The sequence below is a fragment of the Falco biarmicus genome, chromosome 9, assembly GCF_023638135.1.
Source record: "Falco biarmicus isolate bFalBia1 chromosome 9, bFalBia1.pri, whole genome shotgun sequence".
Taxonomy (NCBI): Eukaryota; Metazoa; Chordata; class Aves; order Falconiformes; family Falconidae; genus Falco; species Falco biarmicus.
In genome coordinates this window covers 32689533-32713198 of record NC_079296.1, presented here as the reverse complement: position 1 = coordinate 32713198, position 23666 = coordinate 32689533, and the positions used below count along the sequence as shown (strand labels likewise).

Here is a 23666-nt window from a genome sequence, read left to right as displayed (position 1 = left end):
ATTTTAGAAAAGTAGCAGCTTGGGTTTGAAAAAACAGCAAGCACTGAGGATGTCCTAGCCAACCAGGGGAAACACATCTGGATTTCCTTTAGCCAAAACCTTTTGCATAGGTTCCCACTAACCAAGTTCCAGACAGGAAGAGAGACAGACAGACCCAAAGACCACCTAGCCTTTCCTGTGGGGAGCAGCCAGAGGCTCCTGGGCACTTCAAAACTTACACGGCAGCCTCAGCCACACACCAAGATCTCTGCTGTCTGCTGTACTTGCTCCTCCACGTGACCTCTCAGTTTTGTTACAAACTGCCCCACTGTTTCTGTGGAGGCCTTACGAAATCCTGTAGACACAAACCTTGTGTGAGGAGATGCAACACTTGGCATCACTGTCTCCACCTTCTCACCTCAGGAGGTGGGAGGAGATGCTTATGCAAGAGCCCAGCTGCCACAAGCTTGGCAGAAACCTGCACCTGGAAGTCAAAAAGACCTCTTATCATCACATACAAAGGCTGGAGACTAAGACTGCCTGAAAATGCAGGAGGGACACTGCCAACAGCCCATTTACAGGAGCTGGGATGTGGTTTCCGAATAAGTAACTGTGGGCTGGAAAGTACCCATCCCATCAGTGATGAACTCCATTTGCAAGCCAGCACCTTTTCTTTTGTACGGCAAGCCTGGTTTGTTCCATGTAGCCATCATCCTAGTGAAAATGGCCTCTGTGGTTTAGCATGGAGGGGAATGTTACCTGTTTCTCCCTTTTCAAGGCAAACACTGTCTGGGGGGAAAAGGAAAAAAAACCCATTTAGTTTGTTTAAAAAATATCTGTCCCAGAAGGCATTTTCCCTCCATTGTTCTGAAAGATCCACAGAGCCACAATGCTGATGAGAGCCAGAGGTTTAGGTTGCATGCTGGCATCAACAAACCAAATTCAGGTGAAGATTACGTCAACATCCCCCAAGCAAAAGGCAGGAGAAGGACTCCAGATTTAGAAAAGCTTATCTCAGAGTTCAGCCGCTGTAGATCACGGTCCCCACAGCTACCAGTGGCTGTGATACCAGGGGAACACTGGAACCCACAGCAGTGACAGATCGCTGCCAGCTCAGTGCTGCCTGGCATGAGGAAAGTCAATCAAGAGAAGCTTGTATAAGCTCGAGAGCTCAGAAAATTATTCAATAAACTTACTAACTCCCAAAGGGCACCCACCCTACCCCTTCGGATCAGATGGCTCAGGGCTTCAAGAGCTCAGCTGCAGCTAAGAGTTGTTTGAATGGGCATGTTGGTGCCTGTACATGAAACGTACTCTGTAGTTCTGCCCCAGCTTTCACCATCACAATTCACCACTACACTTATACATCAGTGTCAATAAGTAGAATAAAATCCCTTTTCTAAAAATATAGGCTTGTTACAGCAGACTTAGGTTATGAACTAGGCTCAAGGCAATACTATACTGGGGCCAGAGCCCTTGCATGGAGGCAAAGGGCAAAAGTCAAGGTCTTGGTTACTTCTGCAACAAAGATAAACCACTGGATCAGAAAAACCAAGTTGACACTTTGCTCTGCCCCGTCATAGAACTCTAGTCCTCACCAGCATTGCAGTGGGCAGCCGTTCTTGTCAGCTCTGTCTTCTGCTGTGCTCCATTGTATTCAGAACTCATTTGGAAACTGAGCAGTATTTACTGTCATGCAATGAATGTTACAGATATATTTAACAACTGTACTGCAAATACATTTAAGAAAACTCAGCCTTGATATTTATAAAGTTATGAATTTAGAACAGCTAAATAATAACCCAGGACACACAAAAAAATAAAATGTTGGAGGTATTCAGATAAGATGCACTGTATGGGGAGGGAAAAAATTAAGAACAAAACTGTCTCCCTTATAGTAAATACAAAGCTGCAAACCCACCACTAGTGCTTTTGCCTACAAGCCTTTCCTGTGTCTCTGTTGTGTCTCTCTCCCAAACATCAATTCCAAATATATTCATAGTCTATAATCAAAGGGGATCCCATAAATCTGTTTGCATTACTTTCACTTCAGTTAAAGTGATAGGCGACGTCAAACTGCTGCCAGTTTCTGCCACACTCGCTGATTTGTCAGACAGATGGGTAATTTAAAGGCCATGCGCTGCATTGTGTCATGAAAAATACGGTTGGGCTGGGAGACTCTGACAGACAGAGGCTTGGATGATCGATGTATGTATTGTGACACTTCCTCACAAAAGATTATCGGTGTTAGCCTGCAATCTCATATATCAAAGACTTCTGGTGAATACTGGAGCAAATCCTCCTCAGCAATTCATGCAGCCATTGATAAAATGAGGCTGAACTCTTAGCCAGTGTTAGGATTAACAGCTGAAAGGGAAAAGGAAGAACAAAGGATAATAAATCATAGTTCATAGTTTAGACTTATTAAGTGTATTTCACCAAAGGATTTCTAGGTTGAAGAATTAAGTTCTCCACTCACCACATCTCCTAACAACAGTGCCACAGCTATTCTACCTAACATGCACATCCCTCCGGGGTTAGTTTATAAAAAAACCCATGATGTTTCTCAAATAAACATGCTAACCACAAGATTTTTAATATTCTGTGTTTGAAAGGATTAAGTAATTTCCTCTCCAACGACACATAAAGGCTTTTAAACCATAGAGAACATGGACAGAAATCAGGTTTCCTGCACACTCACCTACGCACTCCCCATAGAGGGATTCACAGGGATCAAGCGCCACCACCACTCTAGTAATGGTAACAGTATTTTTATTCCAGAAGCATGGTATACACTGACTGTTTTAGGGAAGGTGTCAGAGTTGCAAGGTGCAGTAATACCACAATGATCTCAGGCACAACAGCTGTTGGTAGCTGCTTTATTGTTTTCTAGGAAGCAGATGATCTACATAAATCCAGTTCTGTCTGCTTTCAGCCCCACTCCCAGTGCAGCATCCCTCAGATGGTGCGACCCACATTGAGTACTGTCATTCAGGCACCAACTGAAGGTCAGCAATGTGCCATATGGAGTTACGCCCTTGTGTTGTGCTCACATCTGCACAGTCTTCCTAAAGCACAATTATTTTGCCTCCCCATATGTCCATCCACTTGTTCGGCTCTTGTTATGCTGCTTGCCAAACTGGCTTTTCAAAAAGTACAAATACTGAAGCAGCGGGATCTGCCCTTGTCCTGACTCCAGCTTTTATCCCAGTGTAACAATCACATGTGCAATTTAGGCATTTTGTACTTCCAGGCAATGCCTCCTCGACCACCTAGGATGTGGTTTTTTGTGTCGTTTAAGGCGGGGAAGGAAGGGAGGAACCTCTTGAAAGCCACCATCTTATTTCTGGGCTACTTTCGTCACAGTGCTCAGTACATCACTCCCCAGTGCTTGTTGCCCCAAAATCTTTAGCTGCTACTCAGCAAGTTTTCAATGGAAAGGAACAACTGTTAAAAGGATCCAGGCAATTCAAAAAGTCTCTTCACCCATGATACTAAGAGCACTTCAGCAAAAAAAAATTTAAAAACCACCCCATTTACCAGTAGACGTCACTTTTCTCTGTTCATTTTCATACATACATTGGTGTTTACTTAACAAAATCAAATCCAGTTTCATCTCTGTGCATGCCAGAGTGTTTGTGCACACAAGGTATGTCTGTTTCTTAATTTTAGCTGCATTAGTTGACCTAAATAAAGACAGCCTTCCTATTACAAATTTTTCTGAGTTTTCATTCACTCTTGTTTTTGCTTATGAAGTCTCAGTGCTGCAACTCTGACAGCAGAGGCGGGTATCTGACTGGGGAAGAGTTGGCTTCACTTAAATATTTACTGCAATTTTTTTTTTTTTACTTTGTAAGAATATGATACTTGCTTTTACCTTTCAGAATGGATTAAAATAAAATGATTCGTTTAAAGTTTGAGCATAGCAATCCAAAACACTGGGCCACCAAACTAAAAAAATAAAGTGGCTCTCAGTCAAAAGTAGTACATTTAGGATGCTGAAATCTGTAATGAACGTAATTTCCTTGGGCTCAAATGAGCAGTCACCTTTCTCCCCAATTTTGTTTATGGATGTCACAGGGATGACTCTGCCAGATTGCTAGGGACATGGTTTGTCAGCATGTAGCTTCACTTCCTAAATATCTATGGGTAGTTCATTGTCAAAGCAGAGCTCTCAAACTCAAAAGAATAGGTTCAGGTTTTTAGGCTACCTACAAAACCACGAGAGTAAGCATCTACAAAAAGTCATAATCACTTTAGCTAAGTGAAGGTTTTGATACACACACCCAGAAACCAATGGGATCATTTTCAGATCAGTGACTTTTTCAAAAGCTGAAACTTGGAAAAATTAGAGGACAGGGTAATCCCTGTCCTCTAATATGGACCAAAAGTGTTCTAGCGGAAACACCTACACTGAGCATCCTGAAACAGCAACAGCATGGTAAACTTGTTTAGCATATGCATTTATGAATGAGGTAGATTATGGATACAGTAATTTTACAGAGGTGGTACAGAGTTCCCACTATTTGAGTTCCCTGGACAAGTGTCAGGATTAGGAGCTGACTCCTCAGGAGCCAGGATCTATGTGCATCAGCCTTTGCCAAAAGCTTCCTCACACTGCACTGCTTCATGCTGACTGTGCACTGAACATGTCACAGCTCATTAAAACCTTCACGGATTTCCTGGGAATTGCACTGATTACCGTGCAGCATACAGGCTAGAAATTAGTGAGCCACTGAAACAGTTTGTCACGTAAAACCTAAGCCTGCCCAGTTTTCAGGCACATTCAAGTAACTTTTACTAAATCCTACTCTTACATTTGGGACTCAGGTACTGGTTTGGTGTTGAAAAAGTACTGGAAATTTCAGAGATTCCCATATCAGTAGTTTGGTGGTTGATCATACTTTCAGGTCAATAAATATGTAATTTATAAGTAATTTCTAATGATATTATTTAACAATTAAATTTGAATCATAACCATTAATCATACTGTGGCTATTGCATTAATCATGAACAACTAATTTATTAACTGCAATTAATTTTTATATGTAGCCATTTTAAGTTATTAGGTCTCAAATCAAAACATTAAATATCATCAAAATAAAACATTTGTTTGCATCAGAACATGACTCTTTAAATACCTTCCAGTTTAATAAGTCCTTTCTTGTCAATAACAGCTTTCTGGGCATCTATTTGGCTATATCACTTAGCACTGATGCCTAAAATGATAGTAATACAAAACTATGAAGAGATTAAGAGAAAATGGGGTTGACTGAAGAGAGGAGTATTTCAGAAGTAAGGTTCAGTGAAGTGGCAATGTCCAACAAGGAGAATATAATTATTATTTTCTTTAGTGCTCCTTTTAAAAACGAGAATCAGTTCAGCCCACTCTTTATCCAGTGTATCATCTGGCCTCTAGAAGTAAATTTATCATTTCTGTTCCCTCCTCCTTTGATGCGGTTATTGAGGGGAAGGAAATCATTGCATTGTGGGCTGTGAATCACTCATAATGTAACAGTGAGACCCTATAATGGCCTTAGGTACATCAGATAATTTCAAATTGAGAATTACAAAACTATGAATGCAAATGCCCAAGGATGATCTAAGCAGCAGAAACCTCTGTTTACCGCACCGTGTGAGTGAGACGGGGCTGCCAAGGGCTGTAACTTACTGGATACACTCAGTGTCCTTCACACGGCAAAAGGAATTAGACTGAGCTTTAAGATGTGGGAGGTAACGTAACTTTAAACCGAACACATGTCCTGACCCAGAAAGGGGCAGTGATACTTCAAAGCAGATGAGGCACATGTGGAACCTTCGCACAATCCTCAAATACACTCTCATAAGCAAATTTTGTGCCTTTTACTTTTTAGCAATCAAACTAAACCGCCCAGAAGCCTCAGCCACTGGCTCACAGGTGCAGCACCAGGGAGACACAGCACATGAAGTTAATCCCTTCTTCGGAAACTCTGGTGCCCGAGTCGCAAAGGAGAAGACAGCTGCACAGGGCCGAGAGCAGAGCGCGCACTGACAGTGAGACACAGCCAAGCAATGCCTCAGGCTACTGATACGTTCAGAATAAAACCTGTTAGCTTAGCAGAGACATGGTTCATGCTGCTGCCCAGAAAGCCCAGGTGAGAGCCAAGCTGCCTGAGCCCCTCTCACAAAGGGGGACCAGCCTTGCTTCGTAGAGGGGCTGGGAGAAGAGACCCTTCAGAAGCCCGGTATGCCCTCAGACACCCTGGCTATGGGAGCCTGATAGCTGAAAAAATAGGATTTATGGAGTGGGGAAGGGAGGAGTGAGCACAGGAGCTCTTCTGACACCAAGTGTGCAGGGGATCCCCCTGTCCAGGGGATCCCCCAGGGGCTGAGGGAGGTATGTGGCCAGGGCAAACTCACTAAGAGGCCCATGGCATGACCACATAAAAACAGCAATAGAAGTTATCTTCTGGTTCACTTGCTGGCCAAGGGAAAAGTCAACAACAACCAAAAGTCTTCATTTTTCAGGTAAAAGTAGTATGTTACAGTAAGTTTCACTTGGGCTTGAAACACATACGTGGTTCAATTTGAAACACCTTTTCTGTCCAAAACTCAAAGACAAGATATTTCAAAACAAAACCTGAAAATATTGAGACTTTTTCAAGGGTATTTTTTCAACTTCAGCTAATTCCATTAACATGGAAAAATATTTACAGCCCATCTAAAAAAGCAGCTTTTAGCCAAAATGAAGATAGTCACGTGGAGAATGGTGTCCAAATCTACTAGGGAATGAAGATAGGAACTGTTTTGCAGTAATATTAATAGCTGCAGTATCTCAGGCTTCTTTACTGTGTACTGTATTACTACTGTAGCTTATTTAATCACAATACTGAGAGTTGAATACAACCAAGTATTGATAGGTTCCCACGACACATGTCTGCAGACACTGCTCCCCAGTTCACAGCCCCAGCTGTGCATGGCACTGCTTGAAACCAAGGACGGGTACTCTGGGAGCAGTCTATTCAGTTAGCTTTAAGACCAGTGCAGGAATACACTGAAAAGAAGACGGCTACTTCCAATTTACCCCTGCAGAAACCAGCCAATAATGAGGCATCTGAGGGAGGAATAGCTCAGTCAGGGTAATCAGCCTTTTAAGCTAGGGCCAGGACCCTTCAGCAAAATAAACTTTGTGCTGAATACATCCCCACCACCCAGCTCTCACGTGTCTGATACCACTTTTCCAGCTTAGGCGCAAAAGGAAAGTGATACGGAGACATGGAGCAGGTGACATGGAGAACCCATCCCAGTATTGAAGGCAGGGCTATTCAAATAATTTGTATCACACTCTATTCAGCAGGGAGCTACATGTTGATTCCAGCCCTGCCTTAGAAGGAAAAGGCAGCAATGGGCTGCAGATACCTCCTGAAAGAACGGCCAGAGTCACAAGATATCTTCCAGGAATGCACAAAACATCACATGTCTTGGACCTTGCTGAGATTGTGGCTGAAGTCACAAACAGTGCAGATCTGTAACAAAGCCTGTTGATTCTGAGCCCTAAAAGTGGCAAAGGGAACAGAAAAGGATAACCGTGGGCATAATCAAAGTTGAGGTCTATCAGGCGTACTTTCTACTCAGTAATGATATCAAAGTACAATCAGGACAGACCAAATCTCACCCAAACCTGAAGCAAATATCTTAACTGAAACCTGCACTCACAATGCATGATTTACTGCCTTCCTCTTTTCTGACAGCTTTTATAGATGAGGCTCCCAGAGCAGAGGAAGTGAGGAGAGCTACTGTCAGGTCATGCCATCTATGCAAGGTTATGCAGCAGCTTTGGGGAAAAAAAATATGGTATTTACAAGTTCAGGACTCGTGACTCACATCCCTTGTTTTACCACAGCACCACACATTTCCACACTTGAATGCTGACCAGACTAGAATGTGGTTCAAGAAAAGAACAGTGGTTGGTTTGCAAAAGAGTTTTCTCTTTCCTTTGGCGTTTTCAGGGAAAAGGAGATTGCATTTGTCCATCATCCGCAATAGGGAGGGCTTTGGAGCATAGCAACAAGAGCAACAAACATTTGCTGGGTGCAACAGACTCATCCTTGAGGTATTGGTGGCTTGCTGGGAGGAGCATATTAGACCACAAAGGACCATAACTGGTCTTACTCAAACTGTAATTAAGTCTCATCATGCTTTCCAGGGTGAATTATTTGATTGTCTCTTCAGGAGCAAGCTGGGATTATGGTGTGCACAGAGGAAAAGCACAGTGTTCTTTACCCACCTAGGGTATAAGATAATGCTGGAGACTCATGAGATATTTCTGGTGAGAACAGTTATCATTTTTCCTTGCCACAGCCAAAAATGTAAAATCCTGGCCTACCACACAGTCAAGCTGCCTCTTTGTTTAGGGTCTGGAAACAGATACAAGTACCCCCAACCCATCCCTGGGTACCTGGCCCTTAAATGGCTCTGCTACTACCTAGAGCAAGTAGATGGTAAACCTCCACCAGTTCCTAGGTTGCTCTGGGCTTGTCTCACAACGATTTTCTTCTCCTGGGATGAGACTCATACAGTTCGTTATCATATTTACATATTTACAAGGCACAGAAAACCTCTTGTCCCCCAAAAGCTCCTATGTTAAGTTGGATGGAAGAGCTCCTTAGGACACAAGCACCTTACTGTTTCTAGGAGTGAACACACAGGGAAACAAGTACTAAAATCCTGACATGGAACTCTCCTTCCCATTTCAGGTATGCTACCAAGACCCAACACTCTATGCAAATATCTCGCTGCCATGTTTCTCCTATGCAGCTTGACCAGCCTACCAAGTACCAGCTCTGCATTCTGAAGTTACTCTTTTCCATGAGCACCCCATTGCCACCTCTCTCATACAAACTCTGTTATACACCCAGGTTTCAACTTACCAGAGACAGTGACCTGTTCCCCAGCAGTAGAAAAAAACCCAGGTACACCTCCTCTCATTTTTCAAAAGTCTGCTCCACTCAGAGTGCCCACCCAGCCTTTAGCACTGCAAGAAGGGACACTGCTCTCGGCAGGTCTCGCTTCAAAGTTTCTGTATACCCCACTCCTTAAAGTTACCAGCCACTGAAGACTGAAGTGCCTACCTGGGTAATTGCATTCCCTAGAAGAATCCCCAAAAGGAGGGGAAAAGAAGGAATATGTTTATGTGTGGGGAAAGAAAAAAAAAAAAGAAAGAAAAAAAAAAAGGCAGAAACATCTTAAACGCTGCAGAAACTGCCACTGTTGCTGCAAAGAGCGCAAAGTGTTTGCAGTCTTCTTCCAGGAACAGTTCCTATCCAAGACTAAAACTGGCATATAGAATTGGAGGATTTTATTATTAACTTAATGTTTATATTCAAAGCAAGATTAAGTTAAGACTAAGACTTAAGAGACATAGCTCATAAGCTCTTCAGGCTGCCTAGTATCTTTGCATTACTCACACAATGGCAGACACAGTGATTTGAGTTTTCTTCTGGTGCCACAACATGAACCACAGTAGTTTGTACAAGAACAAAGGCATCCAGAACCACAGCTCCTCTGTAGAAAGTAAGGATGCAATATCTTTTGATTTTTAGTTATCACTCTGTACAATAACTTTAGTATGAATAATAGCATTAATACATTATCTTACACTTTTTTATTTCTAGAGCTCAAACACCTTCAGAGGAAGGCCACAGCATTACATTCTGCATTTGGGCAATCTGATTCCTACACAGTTACTAGAAATACATAAGCAGGGAGTTAAGGAAGGCAGGGTAAATTAGTTTCGGGACCGTTACCCAATGCAGAAGACAATACAGGATGCACAGCTCCCAGCAACCCAACTGGAACAAGGCAATATGGGGTTCAGCACTGATTCCGGGGTGCTGCCAAGAAACAAATACATGTACTGGCCGCAGCACATCTGTTTCATTTGCATGTGCAAATCGTGGATCTGTACAGGCAGTCCAAGTAAGCAACTGCATATGCATTTGTGCACATCTCAAAAAAGATGTATCTTCATTTGTGGGTTTCCTCCTAAGCCCCAAGATAGTCATCTGACTCCAAGCCAGGCCTGCATGGCTTAGGCACACTGTACTCCCAGTACTATTGTGGAGCACCAGTGAAGTGCTGCCTGGAAAACTGTGATAACGAGCCTATTCCCCCAGTCGTGGACAGATCACTAGTTCTACCTGGGGGCAGACAGGCAGCATCTATCCCCAAACCCTATTTGTGAATTCTTCCTCCACATCAGAAATAACATGAGCCTCTTACAAGTGAGAGGTGATGCCAGTCCGTGGGCTTCTTGCCCAACAGGAAATTCATTAGTCACTGATTACATGTTTCCAGCTGCAGTGCTCGGCACATCCTGGGAACTGTGCGTTAGGACATGGGTCCCACACCAGGGAGCTTCCCCCCCCCACGCCATAAGCCTGCTACAGCAGGAATGAACCTCACAGATACTGGCGTCATTTGCAAAAAGTAAAAAATGAAGTAAACCAGGAGCTATGTGTGTCACATTTTCATTGCAAGTGACAAAGGGAGATCACCTGCTGTGGCAGGCAGAGCTCCCCTCTCTGATTTTTCACCAGCTTATGAAGGCAATTGGCTCCACAAAGGTTAAGCAAAGGGAGAAAAGCCCCAGAACCCAGCAGCAGCCACTGAAGGAGCTCAGTGCTGCTGTTCCAGCACCCCCTGTAGCTCTGCCAATTACTACTTGGGCGATGACAACACATCTCCAAGCTAGTGGCAGAGAAGCCTATTAAAGACCATTACTTGAAAATAAGTCACCAGAATGAGCTTCTAACAGCACTGCTACGTGGGCAGCTAGTGTGGAGTGACTGTCATCCTCGTGGGCTGCATTCAAACTGCTGCCCACCTGTAGGTAGCAGCCAGAAAGTAATTACTAGTAATTAATAATCCATAGGTTTGGTGTCCCTCCATTCATTTGAGGAGTCCCAAGTGCCTGGCAGGACTTAACTAAACCTCACAGCTGTATGGAATGTAAATACTGTGTTCTCATGATTATTTTGCAGCTGGGAAATCGAAGGCACATAGAAGTCATGGTAGCATTACAAGGAATCACTCAAAATTTGAGGGTAAACAGACCTTCTGAGCTTTAACAAACCTATCAGCTTAAGAGTGATTACCTTGAAAGGGATGCACAGACTAAGGAACCCAAATAGTCCTCATTTCGGAGGCTAGTGTTTAAAATCCCAGCTGCTGTGCCTTGTTCAAAGTCATGCAGTAAATCAGCAGTGAACACCTGAAAGAACCCAGAAGTCCTGGCTTCCAAAATGACCAGCAGCTCTTATTTTGTGAAATTTTTGGCTGCACAGCAGCCTTTTTACTTTCAATTTTGTAGAACGAAGAAGAAAAATAGGCTTTCAGTTTTTTGTACAACAGTCTGCTTCTAGTTCCCTTCCCCAGAAAAGGGCTTTGCATGTGCAAACCACAGGGCAGTACTGCTAAAGCATTGCTTTTTTCTAAGTAACGTCCCATGAGTACAAAAGGGTGATGGTGACAGCAAAATCCAGCCTACACTCTCACCCCTTCGCAGGTAATTTTCAGTGACAAGAATGAGATCACTTTCTAAAGCTTTAAAGTAAACAAGAGCAGTTCTCTCTGAGGGAAAAGTTATCTTTTTTTTTTCTTAGTTGAGGTTTTTGGTAAACCAAGCCTCTGAGAATTTCCTGTGACAGTATGCGTGGCAATGCTAAACGGAATGGATTGGCTGAAAGCAGCAACTAAGCAGACCATCTGAAAGAAGCATCTCACCTTCCTCTCTGCACATATTGGGGCTTTTAATGTTTACTTGCTGGCATTGGTAACAGCCCCACTTTTGATCCATGAGGCCAAGGGGAAGAGCTTGAAGTTCCATTTCGCAGAGACTACTGACAACCTGCCCCACCAGCTGCTGTGGTTTCTGAGAGACACTTCAAGATAGCCAGACATTATTATTTCCCAAGCTCTAATCTCCATGGCAGTCCCCTGCAAGCTCAGAACGACACCAACACAGTGATGGGGATGTCCTCAAGACAACCTGTCTTCAGCAATACATAGCTCACCAGGCCATGTGGCCACTCTGATATGTTCCCTGTTGCTGGACGAGTAGTGTCCCTGCCACACAGCTGTCAGTCCTTGTCTTGGGCCAAAAGAGTGTCTGCTGGTCTTCTAAGCCTCAAACTTCTGGGGGAAGAAGCAAAGAATGGCAGCCTGGCTCTAAGGGATCCATCACTGCAGCAGTTGCACAAATACCTATAAAGGCTTCACCTTTATACATTACTGCAAGGAAGAAAGATCAGCAATCCACCGCAGAACCACTAGCCCTTTTTCATTTCTTCACTCTTCCGCTGATGCTGTATGAGAGCTCAGCAAAAAGCCATCCTACAAATAGCAGCCTATCTGCTAATGATGGGGTAGAGCTAAGTGTATTTATTCCTTGTTGTCCCATCCTGGTGGAACAGAAGCTCCTGCTAGAGATGACCTGCAGACATCAAGTGAGTGGGGTCCTACGACACTTTACTGAGATACTTGCCAATCTAACAACCAATTTCAGTGGTGGTGCTGTGACATGATCTTGAGTAGAGACCAAGGGGAAAAGCTGCCTGCAGATCCAAGCCAAGCACCATGGGCACAGCTCCCAGGCAAAAAGGCATCAGGGCTTGTGCTTGGCTGTTCCAAAAAGTGCCTGTGATTTTCACAGCCAGTCCTATTAACACAGTCCTGCCTAATACTGATGGGTCATCCATCCCGAGATCCTTTTCTTGATCCACAGAACTCCGTGGAAGGCATTAGCCATGGCAGGGGAGCTCTCAGGAGTCTCAGCCAGCTCTGCAGGGAGGCCATAACTCAGGGCATGCTAGAGTGTGAGAAGAACAGGGGAAGGAGGCTGGTCACCAGCCCATTGCTCCCAGAGGGCAGGACTGCAGGGCACCAGTCTGTCTCATCACGGGGAGGTGCAGGGAAACAAGGACTGAGACAGATATCAAGGAGAGGAAGAAACCACAGAAGGAAATGGAAGGGAACGTGTAGGGCAGGAGTCCAAGGGAGGCACAGGTAAGGAAAAGAGCAGGCGGTTTGAGAAAGAGAATAGGATCATGACGAAGGAAGAAATAAAGATGGAGGATGGACAGCAGCCCTGCCCCCCAGAGCAAAGGGCAACAGAAATCCCCTTGCATCAATCAGCCCTGTATTCTTGCACACATGCTTCAGCCTGAATTTGCACTGCAAGGCTCACAAACACTCTGGAATGGGCCTCACCACATGAAGACACAAAAAACATATGAACAGTGCCATTTTTAACTTTACTTCATGATGGAAGTGGGGGAGAAGTCACAATTTGAAAACATGGGGTAGCAATACCGCCTTTGCTGTATGGTTTGCAGACCCAAAAAGAAGAGGGCTGTGTTGTGGGGGAAGATGCTGAACAGCTCTGAAAAAGTCTAACAGACTTTTGCTTCTTTGTGACATAACCAGACACATTGGTGAACGTACCAAAACCATTAACATATTTTGTCTTCCACCAAAACTATCACAGATAAAATTTTCCTACAAGTATTTTTCAGATTTTTTGCGAGAGAAAGCTCAGTACTCACTACAGAAAACCACAGTACTCATTTTCAAATTATGAACAAAATTACAATTTTCAGAAGTTTTAAAGAATGTTTTAATGCCAAAAAATTCTCCTTTGTCATCTTTCCCCTATCCCAAAGCTTTGTGAAAAAAATTTTTCTCCCTGTACTGTGGATATTCTTATCTCTATAATTAGTACTTTCATTATGCAGAAAAAAAAGTGTTTTGCTATAACTTCTCCCAATGGCTACAAAAAGCAAACATATGCCCAAGTGAAGCAATAAAAATGGAAAATGAAAACTGTTTGGTTTCTCTTTCAATGGAGGTAAACTGTGAAACAGAAATTTGGAAAATGTAACTTCAGTGAGTTATCTTGTTCCAGTGGGAAACAACCTCTATCTCTTGCAATCCCTGAAAATGTAAAGATAATAATTTGACTGATTCTGGGAAATTCAGAGATAGGAATTTTCTGAGTTATGAATCTAAATGCCACTCTCAAAACAGAGTTAAATTGTGTTCCTTTGCTTTTCCTGAACAACCAAGACAGCTATGAAATTACCTTCAATCAAACGATACAAGGCAAACTATAAAACCCAAAGAACCCTTCCCCCTGCTCCCCCAAATCTCTCAAAACCCCACACAGGAAAGCAATCCCTCTCCAAGATCACCGCATAGTCACTGGCCTCTGGATGGCACAGTCTGGAAGAACACCATGCACTGAGGCATGTTGGGCTGTACTTTCATGTCTACCTACCCAACAGTAAACCAAAACCCACTGACTGTGCAGAAGTGTCCTTGTCCCTGCTGGGGATGAGTGGAGCAGAGCTGTGGGCTTGCTCCTGGGGCTGCATGAACGATTTCCCCATTCTTCAGCCAGAAAGTAAGTGTGTGCACGTGTGCATATACTCCTATATACTTAATGTGTACGTTCATGTATATTTATACACTTATCCCCCACCAAAAGCATAAGGAGCCAATTCTCCACTGAGAGACTGCTACTAGAAAAGTCAACCAAACAATAAATAATAACCTTGATCTTTCCTGTGCTAGCTTTCTTCATGAAATACAGGCCTGTGATGTCTTTTTTTTTTTTCTTTTTCCGAACAGCAGAAGGATGTCTAGTCATTTTTTGTTTCACTTTCAGTATTCTTCAGCTTTAGTTAATTTCACAGGCCAGGGAACAGAGATGATCCTATTCTTCCACAGAATCTAGCTCAATAGGATTCTTTCCACCCTATTTCCCAGATGTACATTTGATTTTTCTAATGTTCTCCCTGATACAATAATCCTTCAGCTCACTCTCTTTTACATTGCCTCTTTTGAGCCCCTTGCCCTCCCTGCAGCAGCGCTGGAAGGCGAGGAACTGAGGATCCCTGTTCAGAGCCAGCCCCCTGCATGTGCCCTGACTGCGCAGGCTAACAGAGGCTCTGTTGTGCTCTGCACTGATAGAAATGTACCAACCGAGGGAGTGAAAGGCAGAGGATAGATTTGTATTATACAACGTTAGCGCTATCAAAATACAGCTGGGCCTAAAGAGCCTATTCAGAAGCTCTAGATCGTGCTTAAAAAGTAAATAAGGTGTCTTGAGCACAGCTGCCTCGAAAATGCAGCTTAGTGCAACAGTTAAGACCACCTTACAAAGTAGCATAGGAAGCTGAGTTTGTTCTCTTAGTTTCCTTAGGCACCAAAAGAAAATTGGAAGAGACTGACCTTCAAATACTGAAGCTGCATGCTTGGTTAATAGCTAGACAAATGGCATAATGGTATTTTGCCAAAAGCCAGAGGGATGCAACATATTTGCCCAGGTGATTCAAGTTCGGGCTACTTTTAAAATCTGTTATTAGGTGTGAAAGTCACCCAACCAAACAAGCCCAGCACAAGGGCCTCTGCACCGCTCCTACCCTGCAAAAACACTTTATGGCCCCTACTGCTGTAACTCTATAACTCTCTCCTGAGAGTAAAGGTGATGACTCTGGCTGGAGAAGGGCCACAGTGGCGAGAAAGCTGCTGCCATCTCTGCCCAGTCCTTATGTTTCAAAGAGCCATAACCAAAAGCCAAATCTGAAAGTGTAACAGCACTCAATACTTATGATAGAACAGTTGGGGTTGGAAGGGACCTCTGGACACCATCTAGGCCAACCCCCTGCCAAAGCAGGTTCACCTACAGCAGGTTGCACAGGACCAAGTCTCAGCAGGTTTTGAATGTCTTCAGGGAAGAAGACTCCACAGCCTCTCTGGGCAGCCTGTGACAGGGCTCTGTCACCCTCAAAGTGAAGACGTTCTTCCCCATATTCAGAAGGAGCTTCCCGTGTTGCAGTTTGTGCCCGCTGCCCCTTGTCCTGTCGCTGGGCACCACTGAAAAGAGCCTGGCCCCGTCCTCTTGGCACCTGCCCTCAAGATATTTGTAGACATTGACAGGTCCCCTCTCAGTCTTCTCCAGGCTGAGCAGGCCCAGCTCTCCCAGCCTTTCGTCACAAGGGAGATGCCCCGGTCCCCTCACTGCCTTTGCAGCCCTGCGCTGGGCCCTCCCCAGCAGTTCCCTGTCCCTCTTGGACTGGGGAGCCCAGCGCTGGACACAGCACTCCAGCTGCAGCCTCCCCAGCGCAGAGCAGAGGGGCAGGATCACCTCCCTCGACCTGCTGGCCATGCTCCTCCTAATGCACCCCAGGGTCCTTCTGGCTGCCTTGGCCACCAGGGCACACTGCTGGCTCGTGGGCAACTTGCTGTCCACCAGCGCTCCCACATCCTTCTCTGCAGAGCTGCCTCCCAGCAGGCCAGCCCCAGCCCGTACCGGTGCATGGGGTTGCTCCTCCCCAGGTGCAGACCCTACACTTGCCTTTGCTGGACTTCATCAGGTTCCTCTCTGCCCGGCTCTCCAGCCTGTCCCGGTCTCACTGAACGGCAGCGCAGCCTCCTGGTGTATCAGCCACTCCTCCCAGCTCTGTGTCACCTGCAAACGCTCTGAGGGTAGCTCTGTCCCTTCATCCTGGTCACTGATGAGTAAGTTGAACAGGACTGGGCCCAGTACTGACCCCTGGGGAACACCGCTAGCTACGGGCCTCCAGCTACGCTCTGTGCTGCTGGTCACAACCCTCTGAGCTGTGACAATCAGCCAGTTCTTAGTCCACCTCACTTGTCTCCTCATCTAACCCACACTTCCTCAGTTTACGTGTAAGGGTGTTATGGGAGACAGTGTCAAAAGCCTTGCTGAGGTCAAGATAGACAACATCCACTGCTGTCCCCTCATCTACCCAGCCAGTCATTCCATCCTAGAAGGTTATCAGGTTGGTCAGGCCTTTTCTCTTTGGTAAATCCATGTTGACTGGTCCTGATGACCTTCTTCCCCTCCATATGCTTAGAGATGACCTCCAGGATGAGCTGTTCCATCACCTTTCCAGGGATGGAGATGAGGCTGACCAGCCTGTAGTTTCCTGGGTCCTCCTTCTTGCCCTTTCTGAAGACTGGAGTGACACTGGCTTTCCTCCAGTCCTCAGGTACCTCTCCTGTTCTCCACGCCCTTTCAAAGATGATGGAGAGTGGCTTGGCAATAACACCTGCCGGCTCCCTCAGCACTCAGGGGTGCATCCCATCGGGCCCCATGGATTTGTGGGTGTCAGGTTTGCTCAAGTGATCTCAAAATGATCCTCCTTGACCAAGGGAAAGCCTGCCTTTATGGATTTATCCCCCCCGAAAAACAAGATAGGGACAACCATAACAGTGCCAGGCTCTCATGGGCAAATTGAGAGGCCTCTGAACTAAGCATTACAAGTGGCCAAGGGGCAGCACACAGACATGTCTGTGGCTCTGAAAGGCACAGACCCCCTGCTTCCTCCCCAGAGAAATCTACTCCTGACCTATGTTTGGCCAATAGACTTTAACAAGGCAGGAGATACTTTCTACTTACGTATAGGATATGACTGAGAAATATGTCCGTGCACAGAATTCTACAGAAACTTTGTTCTTCATTGACTTTGCTATGATTTTTTTCTTCATCATCAGTTCATGATTTCTCTCACTAATCACTTAACACTATCAGTAAGTCTGAGAAGCTTTTTTATGAATTTGGGTAGGAAGGATAATTACTGTTGTAGAACAACTACTGCATAGTAAATTCAAAACAAGCAGTCCCCAGAACCCACAAAGAACCTATCCTTTAACTTCAACACATGTGCCTATTAAAAAAAGGCTAAGAACTTATATAGCAGCAAATGGTCTCATATGTTACTGTGGCTGGCCAGCTTCTTCCTCAGCCTGCTCAAATCATCACAGGGGAGACATTGCTGTTGACCTCTTGGGGCAATACTTTTAAACAGATGCCACAGCAAACAGTTTACCTCATTTTGAAATCTCTGGTTCTCATGACAAATTTTTAGCCTTAAGTTACTGTGAAAAGAGACAAGCTAACCCCCCCCCCCAAAAAAAAAAAAAAAAAAATTAAAAAAAGAGAGATGGAGGAAAAAAAAAGGTGGTTGGGAGAGAAGAGCATTGCTGCTCCTAACAGAGAAGTGACATGCCAGTGTGTTTGTGACACCTTACCTTATCCCCTGGCTGTGGTCTCATAAGAGAGACTTGATCATAGCCTCGTCGAACCAAAGCCCACAGTGCATCAAGTTTGCCCTAGAATTAAAAGAAAAACCCAAACAAACAAATTAAAAAAAAAAAAACATTCACCACTCAACAACAAGACATGACCCAGAAAGATCCAGCCTTTCTGTATTAAACGGCCTGCACAAACATTGCTCCTGTGTCCTTGCGTTCTGTATACTGTTTAGTGGGACAGCCAGAAGACAGACCTCAACGGGGTAACATGTACCTGATATGGAAAAGGGTAAATTCAGCCTGCTCAAAACTCAGAGGATGACTGTAGTTTAATGTGAACAACTCCCCTGAGAGGCACAATTACACAGGTGTTACATTAACAAAAGCGCTGTACTGATGGGAGGCAAGCTGGAGCGTGGATAAACAGCCACAAGACCACCTACCTAGGCAGGCTTTAAAATTCACAGGCACTTCCCAGACAGTAAATTTAAGCACTGTTAAACTGATCTGCGAGCATGGGGGACGACGACGACAATGATCTCATCCCCCAAAGCACTGGTTTGGGACATGGCCACACATTTCTGGGTTGAGCGCAGTGTGCTGCTCACTTGGCCTGCGCTAGCCCTCCAGCTTCCTTCTCTGTAAGCGGAGAGAAGGGCTCTGCCCTGCCTCAAGGATGCTGTGAGGATACATACATTAAAAGACAGGAAGACACCAGATAGTATAATGACATAGGAGAAATGGGGATGCAAGTGTGGAGAGACTGAGCGACTTGCCCAAAATCAAACACTATGTCTTGTGGCTAAACTAGAGGGGAACAGAGCTGAATGCCAACCCAGGGCCTTAGCCACAGCGCAGTCAAAGCAAACACGGCACCTTTTATCTGATCTTCTCTGTGTGCTGCCTTCAGATGGCATGGACCAGCAGCTGCCCTCCCCAAGAGTTGAGGTATCTGCTGTTCCAAACCAGGCTGCACGAAAGGACCTGAAAAGGCGGCGTGAGCTGAGAGAGGGAAGATGACCTCATGACCTCGTATTCTCATGACCTCAACACCCTCCACTCTTCCTCAAAAAACTATGGCCACACAGTGCCAGGTGAAATGCACATTCCAAGGAATGGGCAAAGCTGAGGGTTACTGGCCATTTTTCTAAACAGGCTCTCCCAGCTCCACCATAAGAAAGGCGGTGCTAAGGAAGTGGGATGTAGTAACACGCACAACATACGAGACCCGGTGAAACGGAGGGGTAGAGACATTACCTTGATTGGAGTGTACCATTTCCGCTGGGAAGGTGGTTTTCTCACATGGGGCTTTTTCGGCTTGGGTTCCCATGGCTCATACTCCTGTTCAGGCAACTTAATAATAGCATTTTTAGGCTTCTCCAATTTTGCTCCTTCCTCTGTTGACCCCTTGTCTCCCCATCGCACCTGAAGCCAGGAGAGCACACTGTAAGTAGAGGCACTTCAGCAGTCCCCACCAGCAGGTGGTTTTCACAGGCTTTAATCTAGTTCCCATCAGATGACCCAAAGCCATGAGATATGAAGCCAAATTGATGAAGGCACCAAACTCTCACTAATCAAAAATACACATTTAAGAGTCAAATAGTCTCACTCAAAAGCTACTTGAACTACTAGGCTTTGCACCTTCCAGTAACCTAAGACGTTGTTATTCACAGCATTCACATTTGGATGCTGGAATTCACAGCATCCAGGGCAAATTAAGCCATTTTCAAGTGAAATGTGAGGCACTCTGCCCAGCTCTGCGAGGACACAGGTGCAATACACATCCCGTAGTCTCATACAAAAGGCAGGTGGCAGCACCAGATGAAGGCAGGCAGTCTTTACAGCTAGCCCTAACAGCTCCTGCTGTTCAGTTCAGAAGTGAAAAAAGCACCAGTAGAGAAGCACGTGAATGGTGTAAGAGCATCAGTGCTCAAACTTGTGCAGCTACTACTAAAAACAGCTCTTCCAAAGACAACCTTGCATAGTCACAAGAGAGGTCAGAAACTTCATCTTCCCACACTATACCCTACTTATTTCAAGCTGAAATTCTGATTTTGTTGTCTGACTTACCTCAAACAGAAATATGACTCTGCATTCAAGGATATATGATCCGTAAGGTTACTCAGCACCAAGGATAAAATTCTCCCAAGGAAAATGGTTAAGGATATTAAGATGAAATACTTCAACTGAAGACTTGCAGGTACCTGCTGAGACACCACTGCTTTCCTTCTGTTATCCCTAGTTTGGTCCAAATCCTCAGCTGGCTTACATTAGCCCCTTTCCCTCAGCTATCAATTAAATCTAGTGGGAGTTGCTGGTGTGACATCCCTAAAAGTCATCATCAGGCCCTTGGCTGACTCCCTGAATGTACATACCACAGGACAGCACAAGGCAAATTTCTTTCACACACATCAAGACTGGCTTGTGCATGAGTCTCAGGGCAGGATTTGCATCATTGGCCAGCTTCAACACAGATGTGGTTTTGTGCATTTGGAAAAAGGGGGGTGGGGGTGGGGCACGGGACATAATTGCCGTTTTAAATTCCCCAAACCAACTGCATCCAGCCAGCCAGGCACAGTGTAGATGGTACCCTCAAATATTCAACACCAGTGTAACTCTGCCTGAGACAAGAAAACTGGACCAGACTGCACTGAAGAGTTTGATTCAGTAAATTAAAACTTCTTTCAGTGCTTATTCCATCTCTTAACCTGCAAATTTTGGTGGCTCATAATTCTAGATTCGATTTATTATTCACGTGAATGATGGCAGCTTGATGTCTGTTACTTGGACAGCAGGTGCAATCCGGTGGTCAAGCCCTAATTAAGTCTCAGTCTCTAGTCCAACAAGGCAGCTTTTTTAAAAAACAGGTAAAAATATATTGTTACAATTTATAATTAAATGTGCTGATTTTTACACTAAAGAATAAGCCGAATACCTCCATCCTCTTAATCCCACCAACACCTCGACCTCCATAATAAGACGCATCCACAGTTGGCCACTTTTTCTTTGGCAATCCATCTTCATCATCCGATTCCTATGGAAAAGACAGGAAGATATTACTGCTGTTCTCACAAACAGCATAAACTACAGAAAACAAATTAACATCCTATGATCCAATCCTTTGATATCTAGCTTTGTATGTTACACTTATTTGATGACAAAAAACCAGAAGGCTCTTGTCTCTGCAGCTGCAATTTTAACTAGGGAGGCCAAAGAGGATTGCCTATTCCTCACTCCAGGCAGCTTTTATTTAGTCAAATATGCATTGAGCTTCAAAATCACAACTGACTTGTAAGGGAAGGCAAAGTTTAGCTGAATCATACATTATACTGGCTTGCCTCTATTCTATGCAGAAAATGCAGCAATCAGCCCCAAAAAATTATTATTAATTGTACTTTTAGAACTTGATGTCACCTAACAGGGAAAAAGGCTATCACTATGAGTTTTCTAACATGTGTATCAGTCCCTCTACTCATGGCAGCTGTAACCAGTAACATTGCTTGATTCTTTGTAGAGCCTGGCTCAAGCTGTACAATTTGGAACCAGGACTCAGACCGGAGCATCTCCAAATTGTCAGGAAGCTCAGATCCACAGGTTTTGATCTGCAATTATAAAGACTACCGATTATTTTTCTCAAATGTGGGGGAGTCTGAATAAGGGATTTACTTCAGGCGCTTTGTTCTGTTCTTGCCTAACTGAGAGCTGGCAAGTGTTTCTGGTTCAACAACCCTGGAAACACATCTCCAGCTCTATCATCGTGAGCCAACAGAAGTCACTGGGGTTTCTCAGGCTCCCTATCATCACACTGAGTGGAGGCAGCTGAAAGTCACATCATGACACTCTCCAAGTACACACATAATTGAGGAAAGGGCCCAACAAGCCTCGTACAATACCATCCTCATTCCTCACACTTTTTAATAAGGAGAAAGAACTACACCTCATGCTGATAGGCAGATGTGCATGCTGCTCTTGAACTGGCCATGCACAGTGCCCTCTACTAATATTCAACAGTACAAGTATGCTCCTAGAAACATTGCCTGGGCTTAGTTTTTACTGAAAAAGAAAATAATCAAATGAAATCCAAATACTGGAGAAGGACACAAATTATTGTCAGATTTCTAGGTGACCTTTTCCTCAAAATTGTCCTACATGTTTCTACTGGAACGTAAAAGGAATTGAAAGTCCAAAAGCCAGTAACTGCTTTTAAAAAACATGCCTTAAATTTTGTTTGTTCATATTTAACTCTTAGATTATACCCTGGAGAAAGGTATTTCCATCAGTTATTTCAGTAACATCTGATCTCTCAGCTATGGCTCATGGGTCAGTTCCTCCAACAAATTCTTCAGTATGGGCAGGCAAGACCAGAGCTGACAACCCCAGTAAGGGGGTTGGGTTTGGGGATTTTTTGTTTGTTTGGGTTGGTTTGGGTCTGGGGTTTTTTTTGTTGTTTTTTTATCCTGTCAGGGAAATAAACATACAAGGAAGGCATTGTGGTTTGTGTTGGGTTTTGTTGTTGTTTTGGTTTAGTGGTTTTTCTGGCGGGTTGTTTTGAAAAGCCTAACAAATACACAATTTTTATCCCATTTTGTGCCACATCTGAAACCCAGTTAACTACTACAGCAGTTTTAACGAATTTATATTTTATTTCATTGTGAACTCGAGTGCTACATAAAATAACCAGCCTCTTCCATACAATGTAACACAGATTTCAAGCGTTCAGGTCTAACAACCCTTATTGCCGGCAAGCCTGGCAGTAGCAGGACACAGTTAATAGTGATGGCTGATACTTTTCCAGCTGGTAAAGGTTTTATACCAAATATCCCCTACAACGAACACAGAAAGCAACATCAACAGCTACCACATACATTTTGAAAAGCAATGGAAATCTAACGCTTGTGGTTTAGAATAAATTTTAGATAACTATATTCAGTTTAATGGACGTAATACCAGATTGCATCAGGTAAAGAGCAGGTCACCATACCTAGGGAGGCTAGTGGTAAGCATAATGAAACAGCAATCCATACTGGATAAAGACAAGGTCAAGTAAAGGGGTGGGTAACATCTGTGTTCAGTGTTATTCCTGGAGGCTCACGTCAGCTCACAGTCTCTTTGATTCCATTTAAAAATCTCTGCTGATCAGAATAATCGCAAAGCACCTGGAAACCCTGCTGCAGGATTGTGATGCTCTCTGAAAGCTCTTTCTAACACAGCATGGCTGCAATTGCATGCTTCATGACGATACTAATCACCCTAAAAGCAGCATGATTTCTGGTGTGTATTCTGAAGTTAAATTGTGACAGTGCTGCTGCCCAGGACAAGCGACAGGATCACATACACAGTAATGGTGGCCTCTGGCAACCTCAAAACAGCAGCTGTGGTTGCCTCCTTGTATTCATGCCAAGCTACAGCAAATCAGCAGCAAACTGTAAGCGTCTCTTGTGGGTTAGGCAAGTATTTTTCCATCATTTAACTGCCTATGCCTAGGAAAGAAATAAAGGGAGGCATGAGTTTTCTCTGGAGGTACTTTTATTTATTACTATTATTTTTATTAAACAAGTACAGTGAAACTAAGCTGAGTTCAGGGCTAC

General features: G+C 44.3%; 1 protein-coding gene across 4 annotated transcripts in view; it reads right to left on the bottom strand.

Annotated features, from left to right (window-relative positions):
• Positions 1 to 23666, bottom strand: part of LOC130154951 (anthrax toxin receptor 1-like) — a 195468-nt gene that overhangs the window by 136762 nt on the left and 35040 nt on the right. For 3 of the 4 annotated variants that reach the window (XM_056351726.1, XM_056351724.1, XM_056351725.1), the window contains exon 15: positions 21095 to 21112. In XM_056351726.1, the coding sequence (XP_056207701.1) occupies positions 21095 to 21112 (18 nt within the window). Of the gene's footprint in view, positions 1 to 18075; positions 18157 to 19335; positions 19504 to 21013; positions 21113 to 23666 lie in introns of all 4 variants that reach the window. The other variant, XM_056351731.1, reaches the window with a different exon arrangement.